Source organism: Notolepis coatsorum (assembly GCF_963971535.1).
Source record: "Notolepis coatsorum genome assembly, chromosome: 1".
In the NCBI taxonomy this organism is placed as follows: Eukaryota; Metazoa; Chordata; class Actinopteri; order Aulopiformes; family Paralepididae; genus Notolepis; species Notolepis coatsorum.
The window spans coordinates 68,641,450-68,660,614 of record NC_140165.1 but is presented as its reverse complement, the minus strand read 5'-3'; the positions used below and the strand labels follow the sequence as shown (position 1 = coordinate 68,660,614).

General features: G+C 49.3%; 1 protein-coding gene across 1 annotated transcript in view; it reads right to left on the bottom strand.

Annotated features, from left to right (window-relative positions):
- The window catches only part of aox5 (aldehyde oxidase 5), a gene marked incomplete at both ends in the record, with an annotated part of 234,481 nt that overhangs the window by 123,269 nt on the left and 92,047 nt on the right, over window positions 1–19,165 (bottom strand). Inside the window, 3 exons of the mRNA XM_084324128.1 lie at window positions 8,606–8,695; window positions 9,563–9,725; window positions 12,051–12,235. Coding sequence (XP_084180254.1) covers window positions 8,606–8,695; window positions 9,563–9,725; window positions 12,051–12,235 — 438 coding nt within the window. The remainder of the gene's footprint in view (window positions 1–8,605; window positions 8,696–9,562; window positions 9,726–12,050; window positions 12,236–19,165) is intronic.

Genomic DNA, 19,165 nt, shown 5'->3' with positions numbered 1-19,165 from the left:
TAGCAGAGCATGGGGCCCTCATGTTGTAGATACTAGCAGAGCATGGAGGCCCCTCATGTTGTAGATACTAGCAGAGCATGAAGGCCCCTCATGTTGTAGATACTAGCAGAGCATGGAGGCCCCTCATGTTGTAGATACTAGCAGAGCGTGGGGCCCTCATGTTGTAGATACTAGCAGAGTGTGGAGACCCCTCATGTTGTAGATACTAGCGGAGCGTGGAGGCCCCTCATGTTGTAGATACTAGCAGAGCCTGGGGCCCTCATGTTGTAGATACTAGCAGAGCATGGAGCCCTCATGTTGTAGATACTAGCAGAGCATGGAGGACCCTCATGTTGTAGATACTAGCAGAGCCTGGGGCCCTCATGTTGTAGATACTAGCAGAGCATGGCGGCCCCTCATGTTGTAGATACTAGCAGAGCCTGGGGCCCTCATGTTGTAGATACTAGCAGAGCATGGAGGCCCCTCATGTTGTAGATACTAGCAGAGCATGGGGCCCCTCATGTTGTAGATACTAGAAGAGCATGGAGGCCCCTCATGTTGTAGATACTAGCAGAGCATGGAGGCCCCTCATGTTGTAGATACTAGCAGAGCATGGAGGACCCTCATGTTGTAGATACTAGCAGAGCATGGGGCCCTCATGTTGTAGATACTAGCAGAGCATGGAGGCCCCTCATGTTGTAGATACTAGCAGAGCATGAAGGCCCCTCATGTTGTAGATACTAGCAGAGCATGGAAGCCCCTCATGTTGTAGATACTAGCAGAGCGTGGGGCCCTCATGTTGTAGATACTAGCAGAGCCTGGGCCCCTCATGTTGTAGATACTAGCAGAGCATGGAGGCCCCTCATGTTGTAGATACTAGCAGTGCATGGAGGGCCCTCATGTTATAGATACTAGCAGAGCATGGGGCCCTCATGTTATAGATACTAGCAGAGCATGAAGGCCCCTCATGTTGTAGATACTAGCAGAGCATGGAGGCCCCTCATGTTGTAGATACTAGCAGAACATGGAGGCCCCTCATGTTGTAGATACTAGCAGAGCATGGAGGCCCCTCATGTTGTAGATACTAGCAGAGCATGAAGGCCCCTCATGTTGTAGATACTAGCAGAGCATGGAGGCCCCTCATGTTGTAGATACTAGCAGAGCATGGGGCCCTCATGTTGTAGATACTAGCAGAGCCTGGGCCCCTCATGTTGTAGATACTAGCAGAGCATGGAGGCCCCTCATGTTGTAGATACTAGCAGAGCATGGAGGGCCCTCATGTTATAGATACTAGCAGAGCATGGGGCCCTCATGTTATAGATACTAGCAGAGCATGAAGGCCCCTCATGTTGTAGATACTAGCAGAGCATGGAGGGCCCTCATGTTGTAGATACTAGCAGAGCATGGGGCCCTCATGTTATAGATACTAGCAGAGCGTGGAGCCCTCATGTTGTAGATACTAGCAGAGCATGGGGCCCTCATGTTGTAGATACTAGCAGAGCATGGGGCCCTCATGTTGTAGATACTAGCAGAGCATGGAGCCCTCATGTTGTAGATACTAGCAGAGCATGGGGCCCTCATGTTGTAGATACTAGCAGAGCATGGGGCCCTCATGTTGTAGACACTAGCAGAGCATGGGGCCCTCATGTTGTAGATACTAGCAGAGCATGGAGGCCCCTCATGTTGTAGATACTGGCAGAGCATGGAGGCCCCTCATGTTGTAGATACTAGCGGAGCATGGAGGCCCCTCATGTTGTAGATACTAGCAGAGCATGGAGGCCCCTCATGTTGTAGATACTAGCAGAGCATGGAGGCCACTCATGTTGTAGATACTAGCAGAGCGTGGGGCCCTCATGTTGTAGATACTAGCAGAGCCTGGGGCCCTCATGTTGTAGATACTAGCAGAGTGTGGAGGCCCCTCATGTTGTAGATACTAGCGGAGCGTGGAGGCCCCTCATGTTGTAGATAATAGCAGAGCCTGGGGCCCTCATGTTGTAGATACTAGCAGAGCATGGAGCCCTCATGTTGTAGATACTAGCAGAGCATGGAGGACCCTCATGTTGTAGATACTAGCAGAGTCTGGGGCCCTCATGTTGTAGATACTAGCAGAGCATGGCGGCCCCTCATGTTGTAGATACTAGCAGAGCCTGGGGCCCTCATGTTGTAGATACTAGCAGAGCATGGAGGCCCCTCATGTTGTAGATACTAGCAGAGCATGGGGCCCCTCATGTTGTAGATACTAGCAGAGCATGGAGGCCCCTCATGTTGTAGATACTAGCAGAGCATGGAGGCCCCTCATGTTGTAGATACTAGCAGAGCATGGAGGACCCTCATGTTGTAGATACTAGCAGAGCATGGGGCCCTCATGTTGTAGATACTAGCAGAGCATGGAGGCCCCTCATGTTGTAGATACTAGCAGAGCATGAAGGCCCCTCATGTTGTAGATACTAGCAGAGCATGGAGGCCCCTCATGTTGTAGATACTAGCAGAGCGTGGGGCCCTCATGTTGTAGATACTAGCAGAGTGTGGAGGCCCCTCATGTTGTAGATACTAGCGGAGCGTGGAGGCCCCTCATGTTGTAGATACTAGCAGAGCCTGGGGCCCTCATGTTGTAGATACTAGCAGAGCATGGAGCCCTCATGTTGTAGATACTAGCAGAGCATGGAGGACCCTCATGTTGTAGATACTAGCAGAGCCTGGGGCCCTCATGTTGTAGATACTAGCAGAGCATGGCGGCCCCTCATGTTGTAGATACTAGCAGAGCCTGGGGCCCTCGTGTTGTAGATACTAGCAGAGCATGGAGGCCCCTCATGTTGTAGATACTAGCAGAGCATGGGGCCCCTCATGTTGTAGATACTAGCAGAGCATGGAGGCCCCTCATGTTGTAGATACTAGCAGAGCATGGAGGCCCCTCATGTTGTAGATACTAGCAGAGCATGGAGGACCCTCATGTTGTAGATACTAGCAGAGCATGGGGCCCTCATGTTGTAGATACTAGCAGAGCATGGAGGCCCCTCATGTTGTAGATACTAGCAGAGCATGAAGGCCCCTCATGTTGTAGATACTAGCAGAGCATGGAGGCCCCTCATGTTGTAGATACTAGCAGAGCGTGGGGCCCTCATGTTGTAGATACTAGCAGAGCCTGGGCCCCTCATGTTGTAGATACTAGCAGAGCATGGAGGCCCCTCATGTTGTAGATACTAGCAGTGCATGGAGGGCCCTCATGTTATAGATACTAGCAGAGCATGGGGCCCTCATGTTATAGATACTAGCAGAGCATGAAGGCCCCTCATGTTGTAGATACTAGCAGAGCATGGAGGCCCCTCATGTTGTAGATACTAGCAGAGCATGGAGGCCCCTCATGTTGTAGATACTAGCAGAGCATGGAGGCCCCTCATGTTGTAGATACTAGCAGAGCATGAAGGCCCCTCATGTTGTAGATACTAGCAGAGCATGGAGGCCCCTCATGTTGTAGATACTAGCAGAGCATGGGGCCCTCATGTTGTAGATACTAGCAGAGCCTGGGCCCCTCATGTTGTAGATACTAGCAGAGCATGGAGGCCCCTCATGTTGTAGATACTAGCAGAGCATGGAGGGCCCTCATGTTATAGATACTAGCAGAGCATGGGGCCCTCATGTTATAGATACTAGCAGAGCATGAAGGCCCCTCATGTTGTAGATACTAGCAGAGCATGGAGGGCCCTCATGTTGTAGATACTAGCAGAGCATGGGGCCCTCATGTTATAGATACTAGCAGAGCGTGGAGCCCTCATGTTGTAGATACTAGCAGAGCATGGGGCCCTCATGTTGTAGATACTAGCAGAGCATGGAGGCCCCTCATGTTGTAGATACTAGCAGAGCATGGAGGCCCCTCATGTTGTAGATACTAGCAGAGCATGGAGGCCCCTTATGTTGTAGATACTAGCAGAGCATGGAGGCCCCTCATGTTGTAGATACTAGCAGAGCATGGGGCCCTCATGTTGTAGATACTAGCAGAGCATGGAGCCCTCATGTTGTAGATACTAGCAGAGCATGGAGCGCTCATGTTGTAGATACTAGCAGAGCATGGAGGCCCCTCATGTTGTAGATACTAGCAGAGTGTGGAGGACCCTCATGCTGTAGATACTAGCAGAGCATGGAGCCCTCATGTTGTAGATACTAGCAGAGCATGGGGCCCCTCATGTTGTAGATACTAGCAGAGCCTGGAGCCCTTATGTTGTAGATACTAGCAGAGTGTGGAGGCCCCTCATGTTGTAGATACTAGCAGAGCGTGGAGGCCCCTCATGTTGTAGATACTAGCAGAGCATGGAGGCCCCTCATGTTGTAGATAGTAGCAGAGCATGGAGGCCCCTCATGTTGTAGATACTAGCAGAGCCTGGAGCCCTCATGTTGTAGATACTAGCAGAGCATGGGGCCCTCATGTTGTAGATACTAGCAGAGCGTGGGGCCCTCATGTTGTAGATACTAGCAGAGCATGGAGGCCCCTCATGTTGTAGATACTAGCAGAGCATGGGGCCCTCATGTTGTAGATACTAGCAGAGCGTGGGGCCCCTCATGTTGTAGATACTAGCAGAGCATGGAGGCCCTTCATGTTGTAGATACTAGCAGAGCGTGGGGCCCCTCATGTTGTAGATACTAGCAGAGCGTGGAGCCCTCATGTTGTAGATACTAGCAGAGCGTGGGGCCCTCATGTTGTAGATACTAGCAGAGCATGGAGGCCCCTCATGTTGTAGATACTAGCAGAGCATGGGGCCCTCATGTTGTAGATACTAGCAGAGCCTGGGCCCCTCATGTTGTAGATACTAGCAGAGCATGGAGGCCCCTCATGTTGTAGATACTAGCAGAGCATGGAGGGCCCTCATGTTATAGATACTAGCAGAGCATGGGGCCCTCATGTTATAGATACTAGCAGAGCATGAAGGCCCCTCATGTTGTAGATACTAGCAGAGCATGGAGGGCCCTCATGTTGTAGATACTAGCAGAGCATGGGGCCCTCATGTTATAGATACTAGCAGAGCGTGGAGCCCTCATGTTGTAGATACTAGCAGAGCATGGGGCCCTCATGTTGTAGATACTAGCAGAGCATGGGGCCCTCATGTTGTAGATACTAGCAGAGCATGGAGCCCTCATGTTGTAGATACTAGCAGAGCATGGGGCCCTCATGTTGTAGATACTAGCAGAGCATGGGGCCCTCATGTTGTAGATACTAGCAGAGCATGGGGCCCTCATGTTGTAGATACTAGCAGAGCATGGAGGCCCCTCATGTTGTAGATACTGGCAGAGCATGGAGGCCCCTCATGTTGTAGATACTAGCGGAGCATGGAGGCCCCTCATGTTGTAGATACTAGCAGAGCATGGAGGCCCCTCATGTTGTAGATACTAGCAGAGCATGGAGGCCACTCATGTTGTAGATACTAGCAGAGCGTGGGGCCCTCATGTTGTAGATACTAGCAGAGCCTGGGGCCCTCATGTTGTAGATACTAGCAGAGTGTGGAGGCCCCTCATGTTGTAGATACTAGCGGAGCGTGGAGGCCCCTCATGTTGTAGATACTAGCAGAGCCTGGGGCCCTCATGTTGTAGATACTAGCAGAGCATGGAGCCCTCATGTTGTAGATACTAGCAGAGCATGGAGGACCCTCATGTTGTAGATACTAGCAGAGCCTGGGGCCCTCATGTTGTAGATACTAGCAGAGCATGGCGGCCCCTCATGTTGTAGATACTAGCAGAGCCTGGGGCCCTCATGTTGTAGATACTAGCAGAGCATGGAGGCCCCTCATGTTGTAGATACTAGCAGAGCATGGGGCCCCTCATGTTGTAGATACTAGCAGAGCATGGAGGCCCCTCATGTTGTAGATACTAGCCGAGCATGGAGGACCCTCATGTTGTAGATACTAGCAGAGCATGGGGCCCTCATGTTGTAGATACTAGCAGAGCATGGAGGCCCCTCATGTTGTAGATACTAGCAGAGCATGAAGGCCCCTCATGTTGTAGATACTAGCAGAGCATGGAGGCCCCTCATGTTGTAGATACTAGCAGAGCGTGGGGCCCTCATGTTGTAGATACTAGCAGAGTGTGGAAGCCCCTCATGTTGTAGATACTAGCGGAGCGTGGAGGCCCCTCATGTTGTGGATACTAGCAGAGCCTGGGGCCCTCATGTTGTAGATACTAGCAGAGCATGGAGCCCTCATGTTGTAGATACTAGCAGAGCATGGAGGACCCTCATGTTGTAGATACTAGCAGAGCCTGGGGCCCTCATGTTGTAGATACTAGCAGAGCATGGCGGCCCCTCATGTTGTAGATACTAGCAGAGCCTGGGGCCCTCATGTTGTAGATACTAGCAGAGCATGGAGGCCCCTCATGTTGTAGATACTAGCAGAGCATGGGGCCCCTCATGTTGTAGATACTAGCAGAGCATGGAGGCCCCTCATGTTGTAGATACTAGCAGAGCATGGAGGCCCCTCATGTTGTAGATACTAGCAGAGCATGGAGGACCCTCATGTTGTAGATACTAGCAGAGCATGGGGCCCTCATGTTGTAGATACTAGCAGAGCATGGAGGCCCCTCATGTTGTAGATACTAGCAGAGCATGAAGGCCCCTCATGTTGTAGATACTAGCAGAGCATGGAGGCCCCTCATGTTGTAGATACTAGCAGAGCGTGGGGCCCTCATGTTGTAGATACTAGCAGAGCCTGGGCCCCTCATGTTGTAGATACTAGCAGAGCATGGAGGCCCCTCATGTTGTAGATACTAGCAGTGCATGGAGGGCCCTCATGTTATAGATACTAGCAGAGCATGGGGCCCTCATGTTATAGATACTAGCAGAGCATGAAGGCCCCTCATGTTGTAGATACTAGCAGAGCATGGAGGCCCCTCATGTTGTAGATACTAGCAGAGCATGGAGGCCCCTCATGTTGTAGATACTAGCAGAGCATGGAGGCCCCTCATGTTGTAGATACTAGCAGAGCATGAAGGCCCCTCATGTTGTAGATACTAGCAGAGCATGGAGGCCCCTCATGTTGTAGATACTAGCAGAGCATGGGGCCCTCATGTTGTAGATACTAGCAGAGCCTGGGCCCCTCATGTTGTAGATACTAGCAGAGCATGGAGGCCCCTCATGTTGTAGATACTAGCAGAGCATGGAGGGCCCTCATGTTATAGATACTAGCAGAGCATGGGGCCCTCATGTTATAGATACTAGCAGAGCATGAAGGCCCCTCATGTTGTAGATACTAGCAGAGCATGGAGGGCCCTCATGTTGTAGATACTAGCAGAGCATGGGGCCCTCATGTTATAGATACTAGCAGAGCATGGAGCCCTCATGTTGTAGATACTAGCAGAGCATGGGGCCCTCATGTTGTAGATACTAGCAGAGCATGGAGGCCCCTCATGTTGTAGATACTAGCAGAGCATGGAGGCCCCTCATGTTGTAGATACTAGCAGAGCATGGAGGCCCCTCATGTTGTAGATACTAGCAGAGCATGGAGGCCCCTCATGTTGTAGATACTAGCAGAGCATGGGGCCCTCATGTTGTAGATACTAGCAGAGTGTGGGGCCCTCATGTTGTAGATACTAGCAGAGCATGGAGCCCTCATGTTGTAGATACTAGCAGAGCATGGAGCCCTCATGTTGTAGATACTAGCAGAGCATGGAGGCCCCTCATGTTGTAGATACTAGCAGAGTGTGGAGGACCCTCATGTTGTAGATACTAGCAGAGCATGGAGCCCTCATGTTGTAGATACTAGCAGAGCATGGGGCCCCTCATGTTGTAGATACTAGCAGAGCCTGGAGCCCTTATGTTGTAGATACTAGCAGAGTGTGGAGGCCCCTCATGTTGTAGATACTAGCAGAGCGTGGAGGCCCCTCATGTTGTAGATACTAGCAGAGCATGGAGGCCCCTCATGTTGTAGATACTAGCAGAGCATGGAGGCCCCTCATGTTGTAGATACTAGCAGAGCCTGGAGCCCTCATGTTGTAGATACTAGCAGAGCATGGGGCCCTCATGTTGTAGATACTAGCAGAGCGTGGGGCCCTCATGTTGTAGATACTAGCAGAGCATGGAGGCCCCTCATGTTGTAGATACTAGCAGAGCATGGAGGCCCCTCATGTTGTAGATACTAGCAGAGCATGGGGCCCTCATGTTGTAGATACTAGCAGAGCGTGGGGCCCCTCATGTTGTAGATACTAGCAGAGCATGGAGGCCCTTCATGTTGTAGATACTAGCAGAGCGTGGGGCCCCTCATGTTGTAGATACTAGCAGAGCGTGGAGCCCTCATGTTGTAGATACTAGCAGAGCGTGGGGCCCTCATGTTGTAGATACTAGCAGAGCATGGAGGCCCCTCATGTTGTAGATACTAGCAGAGCATGGATTCATTATGTAAGTTTATGTTTATGTGTATGTTTATTAGGATCCCCATTAGTCATCATCGATGTGTTGACTATTCTTCCTGGGGTCCTCACAGATATACACGTACAAATATGAAACATTCAGTGTAAATCAGTCATATATCACATACATAATCAATAGAAAATAAAACAAAAGGTCATAGGTGAATCCATTTCTCCATACATTAAAAATAAAAATAAAAAAGTAAACAGGAGAAGCTTGGATAACATGGCTGCAGCAAACCTGGAAGGACTGATGCCCCTGCGGCACGTCGTTCTTGAAAGGCGTCAGAACGCTGAGGTACTCTGGTGGAAGATGGTGTACAGACGCCACCTAGAGGACAACACAGACACGTGCCGTTACAACAAGTTCTGACAAGTTACTTCTGAAGTTCGATGCATTTTTCCAGTTTATAGAATTACATTTGACAATTTTCTCCAGACCAGCGACAGGTATGGCCAGGGTAATAGATGAAAGACATAAATATAGGCAATGCAATTAGATCTGAATATAAAAACACGAGAAAAAATAAACAGTGTAAATAATATAATTAACTCCGAATATAAAAATATGAGAAAAATAAACCGTGTAAACAAAGGAGCAGATGAGAGTCTGTATGCCCTATCGGTTATTATATGTTACAATAAATATAGGCAATAAAGAATTTTTATCTGAATATACTGAGAGTAAGAGTAACCAGTATACACAAGGTGCAGTATACACAAGGTACCCTAACTGGCATGATATACATACGTTGAAGTGCGTACAGGTTTTGCTGGTTAAAGGAACACGCCAACATTTTGGGAAATGAGCTGACCGTCTTCTCCAGAGAGAGACGAGAAGATAGATACCAGTTTCCTCTCTGTGCGTTCAGTAGAAAGCCATCTGGTTGCATGTTAGCCTAGCTTAGCACAATGAATGGAAGCGGACAGTGCCGGTTAGCCTTCGGGAGAGGTGTTAGTTGGACAATGCCTAGGCTAACCGGTACCGTCCGCTTCCATTCATTGTGCTAAGCTAGGCTAACGTGCAGCCAGATAGATACCAGTTTCCTCTCTGTATAAAGCTATCTTCGTGTCTCTCTCTGGAGAAGACGATAAGCTAATTTCCCCAAATGTTGCCGTGTTCCTTTGAGAGTCAGACCACCTCTTTGACGGTCATCACTTGTACCCACGTGTCGAGCAGCGCTGCATGCTGACCTACCCGCTCGCTCAGCTCCCGGAGGACCTGCATGTAGAACTTGAAGAAGAAGCTGAGGACGAGCGTCTTGCGGTACTCCGCCCGCCCTCCGTGGACCGAGGGGCTGATGTCCACCTCGTCCTCCAGCAGCCTGCAGGCCTCGGAGAGGAGGTCCTCGCCCCACGACCTGAGACACACCACACTCCATCAGCGACTGCCATAATAATAATAATAATAATAATAATAATAATAATAATAATAATAATAATAATAATAATAATAATAATAATAATAATAATAATGCAGGACCTCTTTAGAGACGTCTTTATTCGGCATGCAACGACACGGGACATGCAATGGGTGGCACAGGCACACACACACAGGAACACACACACATACACACACACAGGAATACACACACACATGCATTGTCTTTCTCAGGGTCGCCGATGCGATTGAGCTCTGCGCTTAACCCATCCCATCGTCCTTCCCCCCAAGGGCAGCCGGGAGCAGACAGGGCGTCGGCGAGGTACAGTATACCGCGCCCGGGGACCAATCCAAGTGCTCCTGTCCGTCTTCGTCAGGGACGCGACAGCGTCAGCAATCTGTTGTGCATGTTTTTCCATTGGGTTTCTCTTATCGGGGGGAACCCTTGCGAGCACGGGGAGAACATGCAAACTCCACACAGAAAGGCCTGGGAGACACCCCACCTGGGTACCTGGCAACACGGCAACCTGGTCCCCAAGCGGGAATCGAGCCCTGGACCTTCTTGCTGTGAGGCGACAGTGTTAACCACTACACCACCGTGCCACCACTGGAGAGGACTGAGTCTATTACAGTGATCACTGGAGAGGATTACAGGGGCTCAGTTATTTTTTGTGCATTCTTATTGCTTAGTCAATTCAACCTGCATATAACTCATATAACATGTACGTATGGTAGCATGTACAAAAAGGCTGTATATACCATATATATATAATTTTTTTTAAATATTTACCGTATATATATTTATCCACATCTGTCTGAATATACCTGCATGTAATCCTTTTTACATACCTGTATACTGTATCTATATATCGATATATATCCCTTACCTACTCTTACTAGTTATACGGCTGGCCAATATGACTTACTACTACCATAATAATAATGATAATAATAATAATTCATTACGCGTATAGCGCTTTTCTCATACGCAAAGCGCTCCCCACAATGTAGGGTGGAAATTGCCTCCTTCACCACCACTGGTAGCACCCAACCTTGGGCTATGCAGGCTCAATGGCTGCCATACACTGGCACCAGGCACACATCACACTACACAATGACTACCATACACTGGCACTAGACACACGTCACACTACACAATGACTACCATACACTGGCACCAGACACACATCACACTACACAATGACTACCATACACTGGCACCAGGCACACATCACACTACACAACGACTACCATACACTGGCACCCGACACACATCACACTACACAATGACTACCATACACTGGCACCAGGCACACATCACACTACACAATGACTACCATACACTGGCACCAGACACACATCACACTACACACTGACTACCATACACTGGCACCAGGCACACATCACACTACACAATGACTACCATACACTGGCACCCGTCACACATCACACTACACACTGACTACCATACACTGGCACCAGGCACACATCACACTACACAATGACTACCATACACTGGCACCAGACACACATCACACTACACACTGACTACCATACACTGGCACCAGGCACACATCACACTACACACTGACTACCATACACTGGCACCAGACACACATCACACTACACAATGACTACCATACACTGGCACCAGGCACACATCACACTACACACTGACTACCATACACTGGCACCAGGCACACACCACACTACACAATGACTACCATACAATGGCACCAGCCACACATCACACTACACACTGACTACCATACACTGGCACCAGACACACATCACACTAAACACTGACTACCATACACTGGCACCAGGCACACATCACACTACACAATGACTACCATACACTGACACCAGGCACACATCACACTACACAATGACTACCATACACTGGCACCAGGCACACATCACACTACACAATGACTACCATACACTGGCACCAGGCACACATCACACTACACAAAGGCTGAACGGCTCAGGAGACAGGGATTGATATCAGTCAATTAAAAGGAAGGGATGATTAGGTGGCCTTGATGTCAGAGACCTGATTGTGGCCAGGAACGTTGATAGGTTCTTTGCGATAGGCGTCCTGGGTTCTTTAACGACGAGATTCAGTGAGGACCATGTATTTATACCTGTATCACTGTATATACATAATAATACTGTACATATATGTGAGTGGTTCTCGTCAGTGGGTGGTTCTCGTCAGTGCGTGGTTCTCGTCAGTGAGTGGTTCTCGTCAGTGGGCGGTTCTCGTCAGTGGGTGGTTCCTTTCAGTGAGTGGTTCCCGTACCGTCCGACCAGCTGCTGGCAGGTGTGTCGGGCCTGGACCAGGGTGGGGCCGGCCCCGCCGTAGTAGATGCTGAGCGACTCCACAATGTCTGTGCCCTCCCTGATGGCCACCTTCATCCCAGAGTTCATGATGGAGAAGGCAAACTCTCTCCTCTGGGCCTGGCGGAAGGCTGACACGAACTCCCACTGAAGATAGAAGATATAATAATATAATATAATAATAAACTTTATTTGTATAGCACCTTTCATACAGAAACTGCAGCTCAAAGTGCTTCATAACAGAAAAAAGACGGGCATAATCACAGTTTTTCACATTAGGATCTAACATCCGAACAGGCCACCTTGTTTATGGTTTGATTCAGTTTTAAATAGACAATAATAAAAAGAGTCAGATCAAGATCAAAGATCAAATAGAAAGAGTAAAATAATGCAATAGTGGAGTGCAGGGCAAACCTCCCTCTCAGGACAAACCTCCCTCTCAGGACAAACCTCCCTCTCAGGGCAAACCTCCCTCTCAGGACAAACCTCCCTCTCAGGACAAACCTCCCTCTCAGGGCAAACCTCAATCTCAGGGCAAACCTCCCTCTCAGGGCAAACCTCTCTCTCAGGACAAACCTCCCACTCAGGACAAACCTCCCTCTCAGGACAAACCTCCCTCTCAGGACAAACCTCCCTCTCAGGGCAAACCTCCCTCTCAGGACAAACCTCCCTCTCAGGACAAACCTCCCTCTCAGGGCAAACCTCCCTCTCTCAGGGCAAACCTCCCTCTCAGGGCAAACCTCCCACTCAGGACAAACCTCCCTCTCAGGGCAAACCTCCCTCAGGGCAAACCTCCCTCTCAGGGCAAACCTCTCTCTCAGGGCAAACCTCCCTCTCAGGGCAAACCTCCCTCTCAGGGCAAACCTCCTATTCAGGACAAACCTCCCTCTCAGGGCAAACCTCCCTCAGGGCAAACCTCCCTCTCAGGGCAAACCTCTCTCTCAGGGCAAACCTCCCTCTCAGGGCAAACCTCCCTCTCAAGGCAAACCTCCTATTCAGGGCCAACCTCCCTCTCAGGGCAAACCTCCTATTCAGGGCCAACCTCCCTCTCAGGGCCAACCTCCCTCTCAGGGTGGAGTTCTAGGCCTGGGTCCTACACAGTTTTAAAGCCTGACAGTAGTTGTGTGTGGGAGCCACAATAGTTAGGGAATTTCAGCAAGATTTTCTGACCATCTGTGAAAAACGTTTACTAAATTACTACCAATAGCTTTCTTCACCAAAGTGTTTATATAGGTGTCTAGTAACACCTCTCAATTTATTCAATGTGTGTGTGGCAGCAGGTCGCAGCTGAATGCTGGAGCACACCGTTCTTAACATCTGAGCAAACACCCATCGTAACTGCCGCCGTTAACGTAGTAATGTGCAATATGTTCTTGTGGAGATTGTTCTGGACTATGTGTCTGGTCTCGGCGATCAAAGTTGCCTACAAGCGAGCGCTCCAAAGTGGGAGAATCTACCAACAACAATGGATTCCCCATGATGACCCGACGCCAATCCACCTGTCGGGCCTGGAGCTGCCGCTCCACACGGACTTCTGACCCGGCCCAGCCCTTGGAAATTAATTTCAAGTTTTCAAGAGAGTGAATGAATGAATGAATGAATGAATGAATGAATGAATGAATGAATGAATGAATGAATGAATGAAAACTTTATTTAACAGATTGCAGAATGGGTACAATACAGTACAGCTCAATACACACAATTGTTAAGGGGATGCAGACCAGGGAAAGAGGTTTGTCTTGTTTACATCAGGGTCCCCGGAAAAGCCTAGATTCGGAACACCGGGACGAGAAACACCACTACGTTTCATAGGGAGATCCCGGAGTTTGGATCCGACTCTTTATCCTCCTGAACGGAGTATTTTTCAGGAACGGAGCTTTTACATCGGTAAAATGGCAGGAGGACTCTGGCAGGAGCACTCATTCAAGGGTACTACGACTATGCTTGCACCTCATGGTACCAAAGCACCTCAAAGGCGCTAAAAACAAAATTACAAACATCTCAAAACAAACTGCTCAGACTACTGCTTGACCTTACTCCTAGAACCCACCTCACCCCTGCCCACTTTGACTACCTAGGATGGCTTAGAGTAGACGACAGAGTACAGCAACTTGCAATGGGCCTGGTCTACAAGATACACTACACGACCAAGGTACCCATGTACATGTCAAAATACTTCCCAAAGGTCAGTGAATACCACGATCACAACACCAGAGGGAGCTCCAAAAATCATGTTAAACCCAGATTCGGCTCAAACAAGGGACTAAACACGTTTTGCAATTATGCCACATCAATGTGGAACGCCCTACCCAAAGCTGTAAAGGAATGTGAATCACTACCCACTTTCAAAACCACTCTCAAAGAACACTTACGGGAGACTGCAATTCGAAACTGGCCCCTGTAAATGTCCTAACCCAACCCCCTCCAATGTACAGTAAATGACCTGACCAAGTATGGTTTTGTCAATATTCCAATGTACAGTTTTGTTTGTACAGTTGTACAGTGTCCCCCCCCCCCCCCCCTCCTACCCAACCACCTCCAATGTACAAAGTTCCCGGTGAAAGAATCACTCCCACCCGCACTAGTCACCACCTGGATTGAATCACAATTGCGATTTATCCGAGAGACAGTGCAACCGTCATTAACATCAGCGGGAGGCAACCAACGGAGGAGGAAGGTGAGCCGAAACAAACTGTCCTACCTCTGGCAACACAAACGTTCTAAAGCCATTCAGATTGTGTTAAACAACAGCGAATATCCCAGCCCCCCTCCGTGCCCCAGTAACTGCGAGCAAGTGCAGCCTTATTATCAGCAGAAATGTCAGGGAGAAATGCGCATTGGCGACCCTTTCCCTTTACCACCATGGCATCACATGCTATCTGTAATGTATTGGATATTACATATAGAGTGTCAGCACCATCTACTGGCCACTATTATCATGCCCTGTATTACGTGCAGTCTAGAACCATTAAACCAGCTATGAAGCACGTATCTGTCTCCGGAGTATTCTTATAGATCATAAGAACCCTAATATGTTACAGATTCCGTTTTCAAAAGAGAAATCAGCAGGATGGTGAGTCAATTGCGGAGTATGTAGTAGCATTAAAGCAACTGTCAACTCACTGTGATTTTGGTTCACATTTGAACGATGCACTTCGCGACCGTTTTGTGAGTGGATTAAAAGCCGAAGAAGTGCAAAGGAGACTGTTATCGCGGCAAGCGCTGACGTTCAAGGATGCATGTGAGACTGCATTAGCAATGGAGATGGCATCACTCAATGCACAAGAATTTTCAAGCAAGCTGAAGGAGACGGGGAATGTAAACAGTGTGAGGGAAAATGAAAAAAGGCAGTGGAAAAAGAAATCTGAGCCACACCGTACACAAAAGAGCTGGCAACCAAAACAAGATGGTGACCAGAAGGAGTTTAAGCCTTGCTACAGATGTGGGGGTAAGCAGCATTCACACGAGGCATGTAAATTCAAGGATGAAAAGTGCCACAATTGTTCGAAAGTGGGACATATTGCACAGATGTGTAGGAACAGGAAGACGCATTATGTACAACAGGAGGCTGGGGAAAGCGATACAGATGAAGAGCTTTCTGTGTACACAGTGTACACTGCTGCTAACAAAACACATGGCATTCACATCCCTGTTACAGTTGAAGGCAGGGTGGTGGATATGTTACTGGACACAGGAGCTCAAGCAACTCTAGTGTCAGAGACTGTTTACAGAAAGTCATTAGCTCATCTAACCCTGAGGAAATGCAACACAAAACTGTTCACTTTTACGGGAGAGAGAATCCCCACGCTGGGAGAAGTGACAGTGAATGTAGAATATGAGCGACAGACAGACAAGTTGCCCCTGGTGATTGTGAAGGGAGACAGACCAGCGCTGCTAGGTTGTGACTGGCTGAAGATACTCAGGCTGAACTGGAGAGAAATATTCACGGTGAGAGCCAGCAGTGACAGTGATGGAGACATGGAGGCTTTGTTACAGAAACACAAGGCTGTGTTTGAGGAAGGCCCCAGCACAATCCGTGAGTTCAAAGCCTCTATCAGAGTAAAGCCAGGAGCCCAGCCCATCATCAGGAAGGCTAGACCGATGCCATATGCCCTCAAAGAACCAGTTGAGAAGGAGCTGGATCGACTGGAAGGACTAGGCATCATATCCAAGGTTGACAGAAGTGAGTGGGCGTCGCCCATAGTCATAGTCCCAAAGCCGGATAAGTCAATCAGGATCTGTGGTGACTACAAGGTAACCATAAACCAGAGTGTGGAGGAAGAAACATACCCACTACCGAACACAGAGGATCTGTTCGCAACATTGGCTGGAGGAAAGTTGTTCACCAAATTGGACTTGTCACATGCATATCAGCAGTTAGAACTGGATAAAGACTCTGAAAAATATCTCACGGTGAACACACACCGGGGACTGTATGTGTATCACCGTCTCTCATATGGAGTCTCCAGCGCGCCATCCATCTTCCAGGGAGTGATGGATCAAATCCTGCAAGGGCTAGACCACGTGACATGTTTTCTGGATGACATTCTCATCACAGCGGAGTCTAAAGAGGACCACTTGAAAATGCTGGACGAGGTCCTGAGTCGTCTGGGGAGATATGGCGTCAGAGTGAAACGTGCTAAGTGCAAATTCATGGAGAGCAGAGTGGAGTATTTAGGGCACATGGTGGACAGCGAAGGACTCCACCCCACCAAAGAGAAGGTGGAAGCGATAATGAATGCTCCAAGCCCCACAAATGAATCGGAACTCCGTTCATTCATTGGATTATTGAACTACTATGGGAGGTTCATAAAGAACCTGTCTTCTATGTTACAACCACTGTATGCACTACTGAAGAAGGACAGACCTTGGAAGTGGACAGTGGAATGTGACCAAGTGTTCAAAAAGGCGACAAACCAGCTGTTAGAGAGCACAGCGGTTGTACATTATGACACCAAGAAGCCAATGAGGCTAGCATGCGATGCATCACCCTACAGGGTGGGTGCGGTGATATCGCACATCATGGAAAATGGAGAAGAAAAGCCCATTGCATTTGCGTCACGCACCCTGACGGATGCAGAGCGTAATTATGCGCAAATTGAGAAAGAGGCTCTAGCCATCATTTTCGGAGTGAAGAAATTTCATAAATACCTCTATGGAAGAAAGTTCACCCTGATCACGGATCACAAGCCGCTCTTGGTGATCCTGGGCCCAAAGTCAGACATTCCTACCCTGGCTGCTCTGAGAATGCAGCGGTGGGCACTGATACTCATGGCGTATAATTATGACATTGAATATCGCAGATCTGCCGATCATGCCAACGCTGATGCGTTATCCAGGCTGCCGAGACGTGACAAGGACAAAACGGCTGAAGATAAAAACATCTTCTACTTCTCAGCAGTAGATGACCTCCCTGTGCATGCAAGCGACATAGCACGGAGCACTCGCAAAGATCCAGTGCTGAGCAAAGTCAGAGAGATCACTTTAAATGGTTGGCCAGACCACATTGAGGATGAGGCTCTCAGACCGTTCTTCATTAGGAGGACAGAGATATCTGAAGAGAAAGGATGTGTTCTGTGGGGCAGGAGAGTTATTGTTCCTGCAGCGCACAGAGCCAAACTACTGAGTGATCTACACACTGGACACCCGGGGATCTGCCGTATGAAAGCATTCGCAAGATCGTATGTGTGGTGGCCCCACATGGATAATGACATTGAGAAAACAGTACAGCACTGTGGAGCGTGTCAGTCAGAGAGAACACTGCCCGCCGCAGCCCCGCTGCACTGTTGGCAGTGGCCAGCCCGTGTATGGCAGAGGATACACATAGACTTCTGTGAGAAAGACAAACAGTACTTCCTGGTACTCGTTGACAGTCACTCAAAATGGCTCGAAGTTGTTCCCATGACAACCACTACAGCAGTGAAGACCATTGACGTGCTCCGGAACATATTTGCTTCTCAGGGCCTACCAGAAGAAGTGGTTTCAGATAATGGACCACAATTTACATCCTGTGAGTTCAAGCAGTTTCTGAGGAGCAACGGTATCAAACAGACACTGGTGCCAGCATACCACCCCGCCTCGAACGGGGCAGCGGAGAGGTCCGTACGAACCGTTAAAGCAGCACTCATGAAACAGGTTATTGGAGAAGAGGTTCTGCAGACCAAACTGTCACTACAACACAGACTGGCAAACTTCCTGTTGATGTACAGGAGCACACCGCACTCGGTGACAGGAGTCACACCAGCGGAGCTGTTCTTAAAACGTCAACTGAGAACCAGATTCAGTCTACTCAAACCAAGCCTGGCGAGAACAGTTGAAGAGAAACAACTAAAGCAAAAGACCTACCATGACAAAACAACAACAAAGCTGAGAGACCTACAGCCAGGTGACCCAGTGTGCGTGTAAAAAACTTCCGTGAGGGAAAGGAAAAGTGGTTAAGAGCAACAGTGGTAAAGCGCCTCGGACCAGTCAGGTACCTGAGCGACGATGGAGGGAGACAGCGCTCAGTCCATATTGACCACTTACTGTTCTCCAGAGAAGAAACACCATACCAACACACCAGTGAAAATGTGACACAGACTCTGGATTGCACAGAGCCGTCTGTCAGACCAACCACTAAAGAGACTCAGATCACAAGGGAGTCCACACCAGGACCAGCTCACACTCCGAGGAGGCCTGCAAATGACAGCCCTGAACCGCCACCACCACCGCAGCTGCAGCAAAGCCCAACACAGCATAAACCATCGCAGAGTACAGCTCAACCCAGAGACACTCTGCCGACACCTGTCAAAGCAAGCAGTCCTACCCTGCGCCGGTACCCGCAAAGAGTACGCCATCCAGGTCTCGCTGCTTGCTGCCTTTGTCTCTGGGGGGAGGCTGCGGAGTACGTGAGGGTCACTGCTGGCCCATTGCCTAAGGTCGAAGCCGCCTTTGACCAGGGAGGCTCGTAGCTTCAGCAAGATGCTTTCCGCTTCTTCTGGCGTTGATACGCTCTGTAGGCAGTTGTCCACGTAGAAACTCCTATCCACGCTGTGTCTAACCTCCTCGTCGGCTCCAGGGTCTTCGGCCACGTGCTTT